Genomic DNA, 13724 nt, shown 5'->3' with positions numbered 1-13724 from the left:
TATTATAGAAATTATTAGAGCTTGGGAAATAATTTTCTTTTCTTTCCAGATGACAAGTAGTCATTGAACAATGAATAAACATTAGTTGGAAAAAGAGTTTGCTGTTTACTCATGTATTTCTCTCATGCTTATTATTCCATTACACTCAAATAACAGTATCTTGCTGCATGAGCATATTCAGCTAGGTTCTAGCCTAAATACATTCCAGATATTTGTAAGTATTAATTAAGGCAGTTCTACAGGGACTTGAACTTGCATTTCAGATTTGCAAGTGAAACTTAAGCACAAGTCCCAGCTAAAGAAGTTAGACAAGTATCACTGTAATTAAGTGATACTTAATTCTGCTGAGAATTCCAAAAGAAATTCATTCTGAATTAATCTGGCAGTACTGCTTTTACTTTGAAATTACTATAACAATTCTCACCATTTCCCTGTAACTCAAAAAGATGTTTATTTGTTTGTATGAAGTTTGGCAGAAAAGAAAACAAGTTACTGAACTGTGGTTCAATCTTGAATCACATAATACACCAAGAAGAAAGCTTTCTTACTAAGAAAGCATTTAATTTTACAAATTATTTTTCAAATAAACGATAGGGCTGGAGCACTCAAAATAAATACTGTCACACTTTTAAAGCAAAGTTGAAAGTCACAAGAGACTCATCTTGTTTTTCATTGCTCTAACAAAACCAGTTCTCTGATATTCACCCATACTAAAAATGGATACATTCATTTTATCCTTTTTCTATTACTTTGTTTAAAAAAAACATGCTTACCTCTGACCATATGTCAAATCACCAGAGCATTGCTGCACAAAAATAAAATTTTAGAACACCCCAAGAACACCTTACCTTGGTGCAGAGCTTCCCCAGGCTCCATGCTTGTCTGTCAGGATGTTGATAATTTTCTGTATTAGTTGTGTTGCAGTCACCTGGTCCCGGTACTTGGCTGCCGTGATCAAGTGATGACACATTTTTTCTTCTTCCCGTTTGTCTGCAGAGTACTGGGCACACAGTGACTGGCAAGAAAATAAATACTTTATTACTCTGCATTTTAATTACAACATCCAAAGGAACTTTGAAGCACTTCTGTATAAGTAATTAATCATAATTAATTACTTATACAAAACCCTCACAAGAGAAGAATTAACCCCATTTTCCAGGTTTGAGAACTGAGACCCTGCGCTGCTGCCCACAGGAAATCCATCCAGAGAACCAAGCAGAGGATCTTGGTGTGTCGTGAATTCTTTAAACCACATCACACACACACTCAAAATTTAGCAAAAGCCAACACACCAACGGCCATGAATGGCCAGACTGGAGAACAAAACATATAAAATAGAAGTGGTTATGCCTATAACAAAGTGACTAGCTATATAAAGACAATGGCAAATTTCAGAATAATGAATGTCAGCTAGCTGACCACTCCACTCCCATGACTCTTGATTTGATTTGGGGAACCAACTGCTTGCTGTTGCTTATATAAATATATATCTATGGAAGTTAAGGAGAAAAATCCACATTTTTTTCAGAGAGAAAACAAAATGGATCTGAGGACTAAATCAATCTTTACCAGGTGGCTTCTTGAAGTTGAGCATATTTGCAGGCCAGCATTGGAAAGTCAGTAACTTTCCCAGCAGTATTACACCTGTTGCACAAACATCTTCTGCTTGCCAACCGGCTCAAAAGAAAATTCTAGCAAATAAGAACTGTAAGTCACGCCTACAAACTGAACTCAAAACTATGAGAGATTCTCTGTTACAACATTGTCTCATAGTTTGGAGTTTTGTTGACCTTCTGAAAATTTGCCTGTTAATAAAGAACTCAAAAAACGGGCATCAAATTTTTATCAACCCCCTCACCAAAACCCCATTTTGCTGTGCATGAAAACCCTCAAGAAATTCAAGCACTGGTAGAAACAATAAAGGCTTTTCCCCACTTCAGCACTCTCTGTCTGTAATTTCAGTTTTCAGCTGGCAATTCCACAGATCACAAATGCCAGACAAAGCATTTTGGCCTTTGTCAATGATTGGATTATTCTATGATCTAGTTAGGGGAATGGACACAAATGTCTGCCTAGCAACAAAAAAAATTGCTTTTCCTTTGTGGAGCACAGCTGATGCAGACACTAGTACAATTATTTCTTAGAGGTTAGCTATCAGCACAATGTCATATGCTTTTCATGTTTAAAACAGTAACAACACTTTATCTATACGTATGTACAAGCCTTAGAAACTTGCTGCAAACAAAAAAATCAGCAGGCTATGAATGCTATTTATATATGTGTATATACAAATATATATATGTCATATAAACTGACAGAAAGAAAGAATGTGAAAAAAAAAATTTGGCCTTGTGTAGATTTTCACAGACACTAGACGACAAAAATGTACTAAAAGCTGAATAAATTTTAAAGACCATTCCAACAATTTTAATGTATTGAGGTGTTTCCTCAGGATTTCCCCACACTTTACAGCAATGCTCACCTGATGAGCAGACATCCAGGAGGACTGAAGAATAAGCAGCTGACTTTCCAAGTCAATGAGACATAAAAATTGTCTTTTGTATTCCCACATGAAGCCCTCTGCCACCCCTCTTCACAAAAATGCAAGATGACTAAATCATACCCAACACTGAACAGGATTTTTCCAGCTCTTTCTGAACACAGCTGTCTTTTCCAATACATTGAACTATTTTGCACCCATGATGATGCCGATTTCTCTCTAGCACTTTGTAAATGTTTCACAAGCTGTTATTTTTAAGTTGCCTGAAAGGGCAGAATTCTAAAAACAAGTGAATAAGGTAAGTTAAGTAGTAAAATGTTTTAAAGTGCTCTTTAATGGATCCTCCTTTACAATTTGAACAGCAACTTTTCATATCTGACATAAAATCCATAGATATAAATCACATTAGAGGGTTATTCTTTCCCCATTATCAATCTCTGTCTCTTTATGGAACATTAAAGTCACATTTGACCTTAAAACATGATAAAATGGAAATCAAACTAGAATGTTTTATAAAAGATATAGTGAACTTGTACCTCTTTAAAAAAAGTCTCTTTATGATGTGATTTTGAACACATTCTTCATTAAATACCAACAAGGATTTTCAAAATGTAGCTGTGACAAACTAAGAAAAAAAATTGTATTTTATTGTCCTGACAACTTCCACGAAAACATGACCAGCCTGTTATAAACTGGAAATAGAACTCCACTTTTCAGGAAATTCACCACTTAATATGAATAGAAATTTGCAATTATACATCAAAACTGAGAGGCTCCCACAGGCATCAATCACATAAAATTATAACATCACTCTAGGAAGAACTCTTAAACATTGCATGTTCTTTACAATATATATTTTGCAGACAAAACCAGAAAGAAGCCACAGTTTTTCCAGCTGTCACATGTGTATATAGCTACCAACCCTAAGAAAGCTCTGCAAGAATAACCTTCTCTTTGAACATACAGGTGTCTCACCAGTTGTTCAGTTTCTACCCTCAATATATGCCAAATATACAGCAAAATACAAGTTATTTCTCCACCTCCTTCTCTCAAATGCTACAAGAATGAAAGAAGACTGATTCCACGAAAAGAATCACAAAAAGACCCATCTTAAAGTAGCAAACCACCACTAGACTATTCTGAAACCACTCAAAAGTCCCTATTTCTCTTCATTTTCCATTTTCCAGATGCCAGGTTCACCCGATGCACCGCTTCCAAAGATGCGACAGCAGGATATAGAGTGTTACACAGTCAATACTTCATACTAAATCCCAATTATTCCATTTATGTAAAATTGAAATCCAGCTTGATTTCTGTTTGTGTACAATCTAAAAAAAGTATTTTTACAGCTGCATTTCTTTTTTAGTATTTCATTTCTTGCACCTGCAATGTGCACCCTTGTCATGCCAGAATATGGTTTTACAAATAAGATACAGTTAAACAGAATTGTCAAACCTTCTTTCCACTGCTGCCTTGGCCTACATGAGTTTAATTACCTGTTAGGGCAAGTGTGCGATGAAACCGTAATCACAAGAGTAGTCCAGTCACACTTAGGATGAAACAAAGTGTTGTAAGGAGGAAAAAAATGCATTTTCATATACACACCTCACAGATTATCTCCAGAAAGTCTTAAATTCAGTGACTGCTGAAAGTTTTACAAAGGGGAAGTGTGTTAAGCATGGAATAGAGGCAAGACTCTTGTTTTCCAACCCTTCATCCAGGACAGAACAAAATCCTTCCCTATTATCACAGAACAAGGCTCTTCCTCCCTCCCGCTGTCTGCCTGGACAAGACTGCAGGCAATTTGAACACGTGGGTTATCTAAAGATTCATTTCTAAGGAACTGGAATTTTGAAGGGCCACAAGGTCATCCAAAAGGCAAGTTACAGAGATGAAAATACAGAACATTCTGTATGCAGGAAATATTCCAGAAATAGTGACAGAGTAAGTTAGTCTATTCTGCCTGTCTATATTTCACTTAGGAGTAGGATTTACCTGGTTTTTAGAAGTATTTTATCTTTGATCTTTAGAAAAATGTCAAGTAAAATATTTTTTCTGCATGGTACCATCTGCATTGCAATTTTCAGGCTGCACCTCTCCAGCTCCAAAATTTCATTGTAGTGCTTTCTACAGGAGATTCAAAAGTTTACTAGTATAGGGTTTAAAAGAAATGTTGCACCTTTTTACTTTTATTCTTCAACTCTGAGATCACTGAACACTTTTACATATGCCAGTTCCTTTGTCTAATTTAGCTAAAAGCTACTGGCTTTGTGAACAGTCTGTCTCAGAGGGTGTCACTTAGGAGGAAAAGTCATCCATAAGATAACACACAGTCTTGCCACTAATGCAAATTCCCTGCAAATAAGGATATTTTAGTAAATGAAGGAGCTCCTCAGTCCTCTGCTTTCACAGATCTTTGCACTTGACCTCTGACCTGAGGTTTAAAGTCTGGACTAAAAATGCTACCCAGGGAAATCTTACAAAGACTCCTGAATAAGACTTAGAAAAATGAAAGCTTAAAACCTCAACAGCGAACAAAAGTCAACCAATGACAACGTCTGACAGCCACCGTCAATTCTGAAGTGATGCCTCTGTCATCCAACGACTCCAAGTATTGATTTCTCTCAGCATGAAAAAAGCTTAAGCCAATGAAATAGATATAGCATCATCCCCCTGATAATAGCCATCAAGGTTAACACCAGCAGAACACTTATCAAAGTATCTCTTCTATTTCTTCTTGTTTTAATGGACTGAACACAATGCAATGGCTTCTCATCTCTTCAACCCATGGTTTTCCAAACCTCATTTATCCACTTTTCCAGCCTTTTATCTGATTTCAACATTAAAAAGAATCTGCATCTAAATCAACTGTTTGTAATACAAATGGGGCAGGGGGCAGGGGGGGAATGAAAAAAAAAGTAGGTTTATAGCCAGACATTCCTGAGGGGGGAAAAAATGTGCATTTAAAATAACAAGAGGAGGAAAAAAAGCATGCAGTTGACTTAGATCATACCAAACACAGACTGGTAAAACTATGGCCATGACCAGAAAAAAAAAAATCTACCACAATCAATTTGGGTTTGTGATTAGAAAGAAATGCAAGGATCTCAAGAGACATCTGGCTTTAATCAGTGCTGAGTCCACAGCTTTATATTTTACCTTCAAGTCTCACAGAATTAAGCTTTAGTAAACCCAAATAAACACTAGCAACAGCACTTTTATGCAGATTGTGTATTTTAAGTGAACCCAATTTAGTACAGTAGGTAAATGAGACAAACTAATGTGAGTTCAACTGGAAAAAAAGCAGCTGTCAGAATAAAGAAATAGTGAAGAGCAGAGACAAATAAAAATCAGATTTCTTCTGCAGTGTCCACTAGCACCACAGACCTTTTTTTAGACTTTTTCTTTGATGCTTATCTAATTGATAGTATTTGTGAGACAGCAGCACCCTCGAATCAGAATCCAAGATAAAGCTTTGCACAAACAAGTAAGATCTCTTCCTTTTTGCTAGAAACTGGGATTTCCTACACTATTCCAATATTCTAACCCTCTAAGCATCACTGCTAACCACTGGCATAAACAATATGCAGGGAGAAATGTTCTTTTCGAATCCAAGGACCTGTTTTTACTGTAGTTATGTACAAACATTTTGCATTCAAATCACACACTAGGATAGGAAGTTTCCTCTCCTCCTCTTTTGCAAATCCAGTTTATCAGCAGTCCCTTCATGCTGCTCTAGTCTAAGCAGTCTAAGAGCCTAAAAGCAACACATTTTGGCAATAAATTTAACATTTTTTGGGTTCACATCTTCTGAGTACAAGGCATTTTTCAACCTAGAAAGAATTCAAGTACCATTCCCTACGCTCTAGAAACAGTAAAGCTCAGCACTCCTGCACAGGTGGCTCCTGTGCTCTCAGGTTTGATATTAAGAAAAGCAGCCAGGGATGATTCCTTCAGCCATTCCCCAAGCACACTACATCACCCTTGTGACATTCAGGGGTTTCAACACCACCACAGAGATTAGTGTTGTATTCACTGAAGAACTTCTGGTCCAGGGCAGCAAGCAAGCCAAATCCACAAACAACTTCTGGAACTGACACACTCCCTTATTTCATAAGGAACATCCACTCTGTCCAAAAAATGACATATATTTACATAATCTAAGGCTTCACTACACATTCTTAGTGAGGGCCAAATTAAGGTCACACTGGTGTTGTTATTTCACAGGTGTTGGATACTTTGTTTTGCTATCTTTTCATACTGTCCTTTCTATGCAACTAAAGGTTTTAAAAGGGGTAAAATAACTTTTAATCAGCTGAAAACATATAAGTACTGAAGTGGATTAAATATAAAGCTCTGGAATGTCCTCATTCATGCCCTTATTGTGACCACCACCTCTGCAACTGCCTCATTCCACTGAGGCACCACAGTAAGGATTTCCATTGCCTTGAAGGTGGGAACAAAGCAGTCCAGCAGTTCTGGCCCCAGCAGCCAAATGCCTGCTTCCCCAGGATTCAGATTCCCTGACACCCTGCTGCCAGCACAGCTCTTTTACAGCTCACAGCACCAAGGCTTGGCACAGGAGTGACACCTGAACAGATTGAAAGTCACATGCAGTTCAGATGGCACAGCTAAACCTGAAATGAAGTCTCTAAGAACAGGTAACGCATGCCAGTGAGGATTTCTCAGCAACACAACTTACTAGTTAGGAAGCCCTTAAAGGTACCACATAAAAAGCAATTTTTCACAAGTTTTATATCTGATTAATTCTGAGTAATTTTTCATACTAGTGGCAAAAGGTGCATTTCTGTAAGTGGGGAAACGATAATACCTTAAAACAGAAAAAATGGACATTCTCAATGAGTGGGGAAATGTAGCAAGAATGATTCAGATAAGCAGATAAACCAAAGGCTAATTTGGAACTTTATTACAAAATAGCAATACAACTTGTACCACTAGTTCCCATCATAAGTGGTACACAGCATTTTGTAAATGTAAAGTTCCAAATAAAGTCACTATAAATGTGGCTTCAATCTCTGGTTATAAAAAAAATGAAAGGCATTTACATGACTTAAAATTCTTTAACTTCTATAGCTATCAAAGAGACAGCTATAAATACTTGGGTATATCGGTATTTAACACCTGACTTATGTTAATGGTCTCAAAACTTACCTTGGAGGAATGTGTATTTCTATATAGGATTCATTACTATATAAGAAGTCACATTCATATTGTATGTAGAATCCTAAGCAAAAAAAAAAAATCAACATGCCTCTGTTGATTTTATTTCTTGCTTGATATTGCTGCTACATCACACTTACTAAATTTACCTAAAAATTTGCAAAACACACACAAAGAAAACTCATTCCCAGCCAAAAACCTCTTCATAAACAGTTTCCAAGCTTATGTAAAGTTCCAGCTTTGCAAAAGGCAGAAAGATTAGCCCCTTGAGATATCCTTCCAGTCTGGGGTCTGTGTTTCTGGCTCTATTTTGTACATAGCTCCCCTCAAGCACTTTCAGGTTTCCCTGTTTAGTGTCTTGGATTTAGAACACAACTCTGATTTTAATCCAGGAGTTTGAGAATGTATCAAAATCTATCAATACATGAACAAAGAAAAGAGAGATCACATTCATTTGAGATAACAAGCATTGAGGCATATTCATTTCCTATCTTGCCACGATGGGTTGCATGCCAGCAACAAGCACATCTTTAATAAACATCAGTTCTCTGGATACCACATTGTTTTCAGGCCTGACTGGGTTCCTAAAGATGTCACTTATGAGGCTTAGTGAGAAAATTGAAAAAAAAAATTAAAAAATTAAAAACATGTAATTGTCCTTAAAAACACAAGTTCATTCCGAAAAGGTAACTCATCTGTTCTTCACCACTTTCTACCATGGTTGTTCCAAGAGCTAGTTCAGTGGTCTTGATGTCTGACAGCTGGGGACCTTTGCAGCCTCTCACAGTGGAGAATGATCACCCTGCCTGGCATGTATCCTTGAGCAACACTGCTAAATAGGACAAACATGGATTTGCTGGCAAAGTGTTTCCTTCCCACACATGGAAAAAGCCCTTTAGTTACTACCATTAAGTCATCTACATCTGCAGAAACATTTTAATTAATTACTAAGCGAAAGTATTAAGGGTGGGTTTTGGTTTGTTGAGGGTTTTTTGGTCAGAAAAATTTCAAATTACTAGAGAGAATCTGTGTAAAAAGAAGGATTACATGGAATTTTATTCTAAAGTCTATTCAAGAATAACATGTTCAGTGCTGCCAATTTACAAGTTTCTAACTTACACTCCAAAATTGCTCTTTACCAAAATTGCTTCTTGAGAGGCTTATACTTTCCAAGACCAAGCATTTTAAAAACAAGATATTTTGATTAAGACGATGATGAAATGGCAAAGACAAAAAAAAAAAAATCAGAAGCAAAGAAAAGTGGTTTTAAAATATGGTCTATATGGTTTTTTATAGCAGTTATTCTTTAAAATCATTCCTAGTCACTTACTTTGGAAACATGTTAAGAGTCACAATCCCAGCTTTGGCTTAACCTCTGCCTTATCTTAAAGCCTTCTGTCAGAGTTCCTATAGCATCAAACTATGAAAAGCGAATTGTTTTAACTTTATTTTTTACCCTCTCCTTTTTTCCAGTATTCTATGTTTTGTGTTTCATTCCACCTAGAGTATGAGACCTTTTCCTTTACGATTGATTCTCAGGCCTTAAGGTAATGTGGTTTTTAATTTTAGAACAGCATAAGATGTATAAGAAGTTTTCTTAACTAACATTTTCTTATTCAGAAAAAATTCTACCACCCTTGAAATGTTGACATTTCGTTCTAAAAATTGTTGGGGGCTGGATAATTTAATTTCTTTTATAACTGGGTGATTTTACTATCCATAAAAAGCCGGCATTTGAAATATTCCCATTACTGGAAGCATGAGAAGAAAACAGCCTCTGGGTTTTTTGCAGAAGTCTTCAGTGAAAAACACTCATTCATACAACTCCAGATCCTTATACTGAACAATACAGAACGCAGACCAAGAATATTGCTCTAAAATTTATACTTTTTCTTGCTCTCTTTGTGTAAATGAAAAGACTGCAACAATGCAAGAGACAGTATTGCAACTACCACAGATGCTTCCTTCAAGGAAATGAAGAACTATGTAGCACCAAGGAGTTTCCACTGGCATCATCCTTTATGTTGTCAATTTTACTTAAAAAAATATATAATACTCCCTAAACAATTTGTTTACCTTTACATAAGAACAGGTAAGAGCCACTTCCTAAAGTTTCTCTTTATTTCTCATTTCAATGCTACTTTTCAGAACTTGTGAAGTATTCCAAACTCAAGGTTATGATGTTCTTGTTGAGTTTTGATTTTGGCTCTCTTTAAGTTCAGCATACAAAGTTTTTCTCTCTGTTTGTTCTGGGTTTGTTTTTTTTTAAAATGGTATGAGGGTGATTTCATATTCACCCTCAATACAGTTATCAGCATCTTCTACCAACAGCTGAATGCAGGGATGTTGGTGTAAGAACACAAAACAGATTACACATTCCAACTGCACAAATCCTGCTTAAGTAGACTTTGCTAATTTAATTCAGTGTAAAATAATAAATTCAATACTTGGGCTTGTTATGTTTAGAGCACAAAAGCCACGCAGAATAAAAAAAAGCAACACCAATTCTGTGGATTTTTAAAACACAAATCTGAGTTTTGGTGTGAATTACAGTTCACTCATTAAAATTATAGGTTTTGAAATAAAGTACAGTGACTAATCAAAATCAGCAGCTTCCACCAAGCATGCACAAAACCGAAAGAAACTACTGAAATGACAGAAAGCATTATATAAAACACATGTAAGCAACAGTTATTGGACATACCAAAGAGCCATGTAACAACATCTCTCACACACTTTAACAGCTTCAGTTACACTCCAGCCAGTAAACTACGCCTAATATTCCAAATTTCTGAACAGCTTCAAACAACTGTGATTCAAAAATAACCCAGGAAACATTCCTCCCTCTTCTCATGCTGACCATATGAAATTGCCTTGCAAAACAGCATTGGGCCAGTGCCAAGATGAGTGATGCTGGCTAAAGGGCTCTCAACAACTGCTTAGAAATGAGATATTTGGGGTTTCTAACAGGCAGCACAGGAGAAAATAATCAATATTTTACAAGTCAGAATATATGATTTTTTTTTTTTCTTTTGTAAGTTTTTTTTTTTTTTTCTTTTCCCTTGGGACCAAGGGTCAGCATGGAGCCAGCACTGGTGAGGATGACCCAGCCCTGCTGGGGTTAGTGGAGAGGGAACAGGGCCAACCCTGGCCTCTGGTCCCAAGTTATGACAACATTTGTTTCACAAGTTCCACACATTCTCTATGATATAGCAACCCATCCAGTAACTGAGAATTTTGCTTGCTTTATCTGTCAAGGACTGGCATCAGCCACAAAAGAAGGAATCTCCAACCACTCTAAGGACAGACAATTCAGGATAGTTTTGTAAGACTTAAAGTTTCTGCAAGGTCATGCAGGGAAAAGGCTTGAAGGAGCACAAACTTCTCAAAATCCATTAGGCCATAATCTTGGCATTACTACTTAGACTTAAAAAAACAAACAACTGAATCCAGTATCTTTGCACTAGGATACAAAAGAAAAAAACATGGAATGATGACCAAAGGACTTGCACTGCTCATCACAGTCACTATCATCACCTTCCAAGCCCTACTTCCGAGATACCAAAATCTTTTAAGATGGCCAGAAATCTTTGAAGATGCATTTTCAAAGTAGCGAATTAATAACAGGGAGCTAGAAATTTGAGCAGGAAACAGGTGGGAGGGAGGAGTGGTGAGAAAAGCAACAAGAAATATCTTGTGTGAAGGAAATAGTGAAGATAGTTTGGTTTTTTGATTGGTAAATCTTTCTAAGGATTGACTCTGCTACTTCAGTTGGACTCCAGATTAACAGTGAAATCCAGAAGTTTCTAAGTCACTTGGAAGCTTCCCTGACAAAATAATCACCAGAAGAGCAACTTAACTGCCTGACACATCTTCCTTTTCATGACCTGAGAACAACTCAAAGGAATTGGTTCAGCCTTCTCCCATTTAGGTCAAAGAGAAAAATCAGTAGAGACTCATTCTGTAAACACTTCAGTAAAAGGATAACATGAAGTAGGAAGGAAAAGGTTTTTAAACTCTTTTATAGTGATTCCCACTTTAAATACAGGGAAGTTAAGATAAAAACCCAGACTGCAAAGCAGTGAGGTAGAGGAGACAATGTGAAAGGACCTTCCAATTCCAGTTAAGAGTTCTGATTAGTGCAGTCTTGTTCCCTTTCCTGGAAAGCTGTATAGATCTACTCAGAAATAAGCGGCTGCCTTTGGAAAAGCTTAGGAATACCACCCCTGGATGGATGTGACTTGACAGTTCTCCACCATTTTCACCTCCCTGGGTCCCAGACATCCCCATCTACTACAAACTACAGATAATTTTATCAATTTAGTTGTAAAATCTTTATTTAAGCAATTACTGTCTCTTTTCAACCATCACTCATGAAGGTGTTTATTTCTGCACACCACAATATTTTGCATTCATAATGGAGCATTCTCAGTGAAAGGCTGAAGCTTTCAATGGAACAAGAAAGTAAGTTATTACACTAAATCCAACATTTTGTGCAATTTTCTCCTTAGTAACGTACTAAAAGATAAATGAGAAAAATACTCAATGGAAGAAATAGAGTTAAGGTTTTTACTGTTACCTATAAGTGCTTACAGGCACTACTGACAAACACCTTCAAACATTTTCTAAGCATCTCAGTATGTTGTCCCAAAGATGATTTTCATAAGTCACCTTCATGAACATCAAAAAATAAACCTGCAGGTATCAAGACTGTCATGCCTCAATCAGGAGACTGCACTAACAACAAAATGAGAAAATTCCTACTATGATTTTAGTCCAAGCAAGATACTGATGAGGGTAACCACAGTTGGCTTAACCAAAAAGCCATAGATCAAGATAGGTAGCTACTCAAAATATGGACCAGAATTTCAATTCATTACTCTATAGAGTCAGGAATGCCATGCCTTTTAGGCACATCCAAACCTGGTTTGGGGTTGCAAATCTAACATGAAGATACTTTTTCTTCCTTTCTTATATAGAAATACCAGTGTGCACATGCTTGGGTAAACAATGCAGGTAAAAAGCACACTTTGCGACCCTAGTAAGGTTCAGAATTTAAAACAGAAACTCTTCTTACATTCAGATCTAGGCAGTAGTTTAGTGGGTCAGTAAATGTGCGCATACTGCAGGTACACAAACTTGTATGGTTTGTTCTTGTACATACAGCTGCAGAGTGAGCTGCCCTCATAAAATCACTTCTAAATTTGCATTTCAACCTCCAGACACTACAAAATATATTTTAGAAGTAACACAAATAACAACATCCTAATACCTGTATGCACCAGTCTACCCCAGTAACTTCAGAACTGAAAAGCTTTTACATTAAATGCAGCTAATAGTCAAGTGGACAGCTTTAACCCAACAGCCTGAACTCAGGTCAGTCATAAATAGCGTTTGTAATTTGGATGGTTTTGCCAGGAAATGCCAAATGAGAGAAAAACCACACAGAGACAGCACTAGAGTATAGGGAATTATTTTACAATTTTGTGACTGCTTTCTTCAATTGCTGTTACAAACAACCTTTTTACATTTAAACAATACTTTTGAAAATGAAATTGCATTTAGAATATTTAAGACTACTGACAAAAGACTGTCAAATACATCTGGACTACAAATGATAATATGTTGAATCAAAAGCTAACACCCATTTTGCAATCAGATGCATATTTCAACCTTAATGAAGGCCAGAAAAGAAGAGTTCACTTTATTCTGGATGCAGGTATCAAAGCAGATCTCACAAAGCAACACAGGCGCATCATCTAAGGATCTTTTTCACATTAAGAATCCTATTAGAAGGAAAACACTAAAAGGTAATTGAATTTCCCTCAGTTATCTTCATCTCTGTCAGCTCCTGCTACAATAACTTACTCTCTAGAGCAGAGATAACTCAATTCTGTCCAGCAAGCATATGTTATGAATCTCCAAAGCAAACTTGTCTAAATCATTCTGGTCTTCTATCAAGGTTGGCTGTAGATATGAACTCTGACAGAAAGCAAACAAATTTATTTTTATCTTTTCAATAATTCGCTTCCCTGTGCCTTGA

At 36.6% G+C, this 13724-nt stretch overlaps 1 protein-coding gene across 6 annotated transcripts in view; it reads right to left on the bottom strand.

Moving 5' to 3' along the window:
• Nucleotides 1-13724, bottom strand: part of LRBA (LPS responsive beige-like anchor protein) — a 369517-nt gene that overhangs the window by 216713 nt on the left and 139080 nt on the right. For all 6 annotated transcript variants that reach the window (XM_054633381.2, XM_077176952.1, XM_077176953.1 and 3 more), the window contains one exon: nucleotides 849-1015. In XM_054633381.2, coding sequence (XP_054489356.2) covers nucleotides 849-1015 — 167 coding nt within the window. The remainder of the gene's footprint in view (nucleotides 1-848; nucleotides 1016-13724) is intronic.

The sequence above is a fragment of the Agelaius phoeniceus genome, chromosome 4, assembly GCF_051311805.1.
Source record: "Agelaius phoeniceus isolate bAgePho1 chromosome 4, bAgePho1.hap1, whole genome shotgun sequence".
In the NCBI taxonomy this organism is placed as follows: Eukaryota; Metazoa; Chordata; class Aves; order Passeriformes; family Icteridae; genus Agelaius; species Agelaius phoeniceus.
Note: the sequence above shows the minus strand (reverse complement) of the source record. Positions and strands in the feature narration are given on the sequence as shown.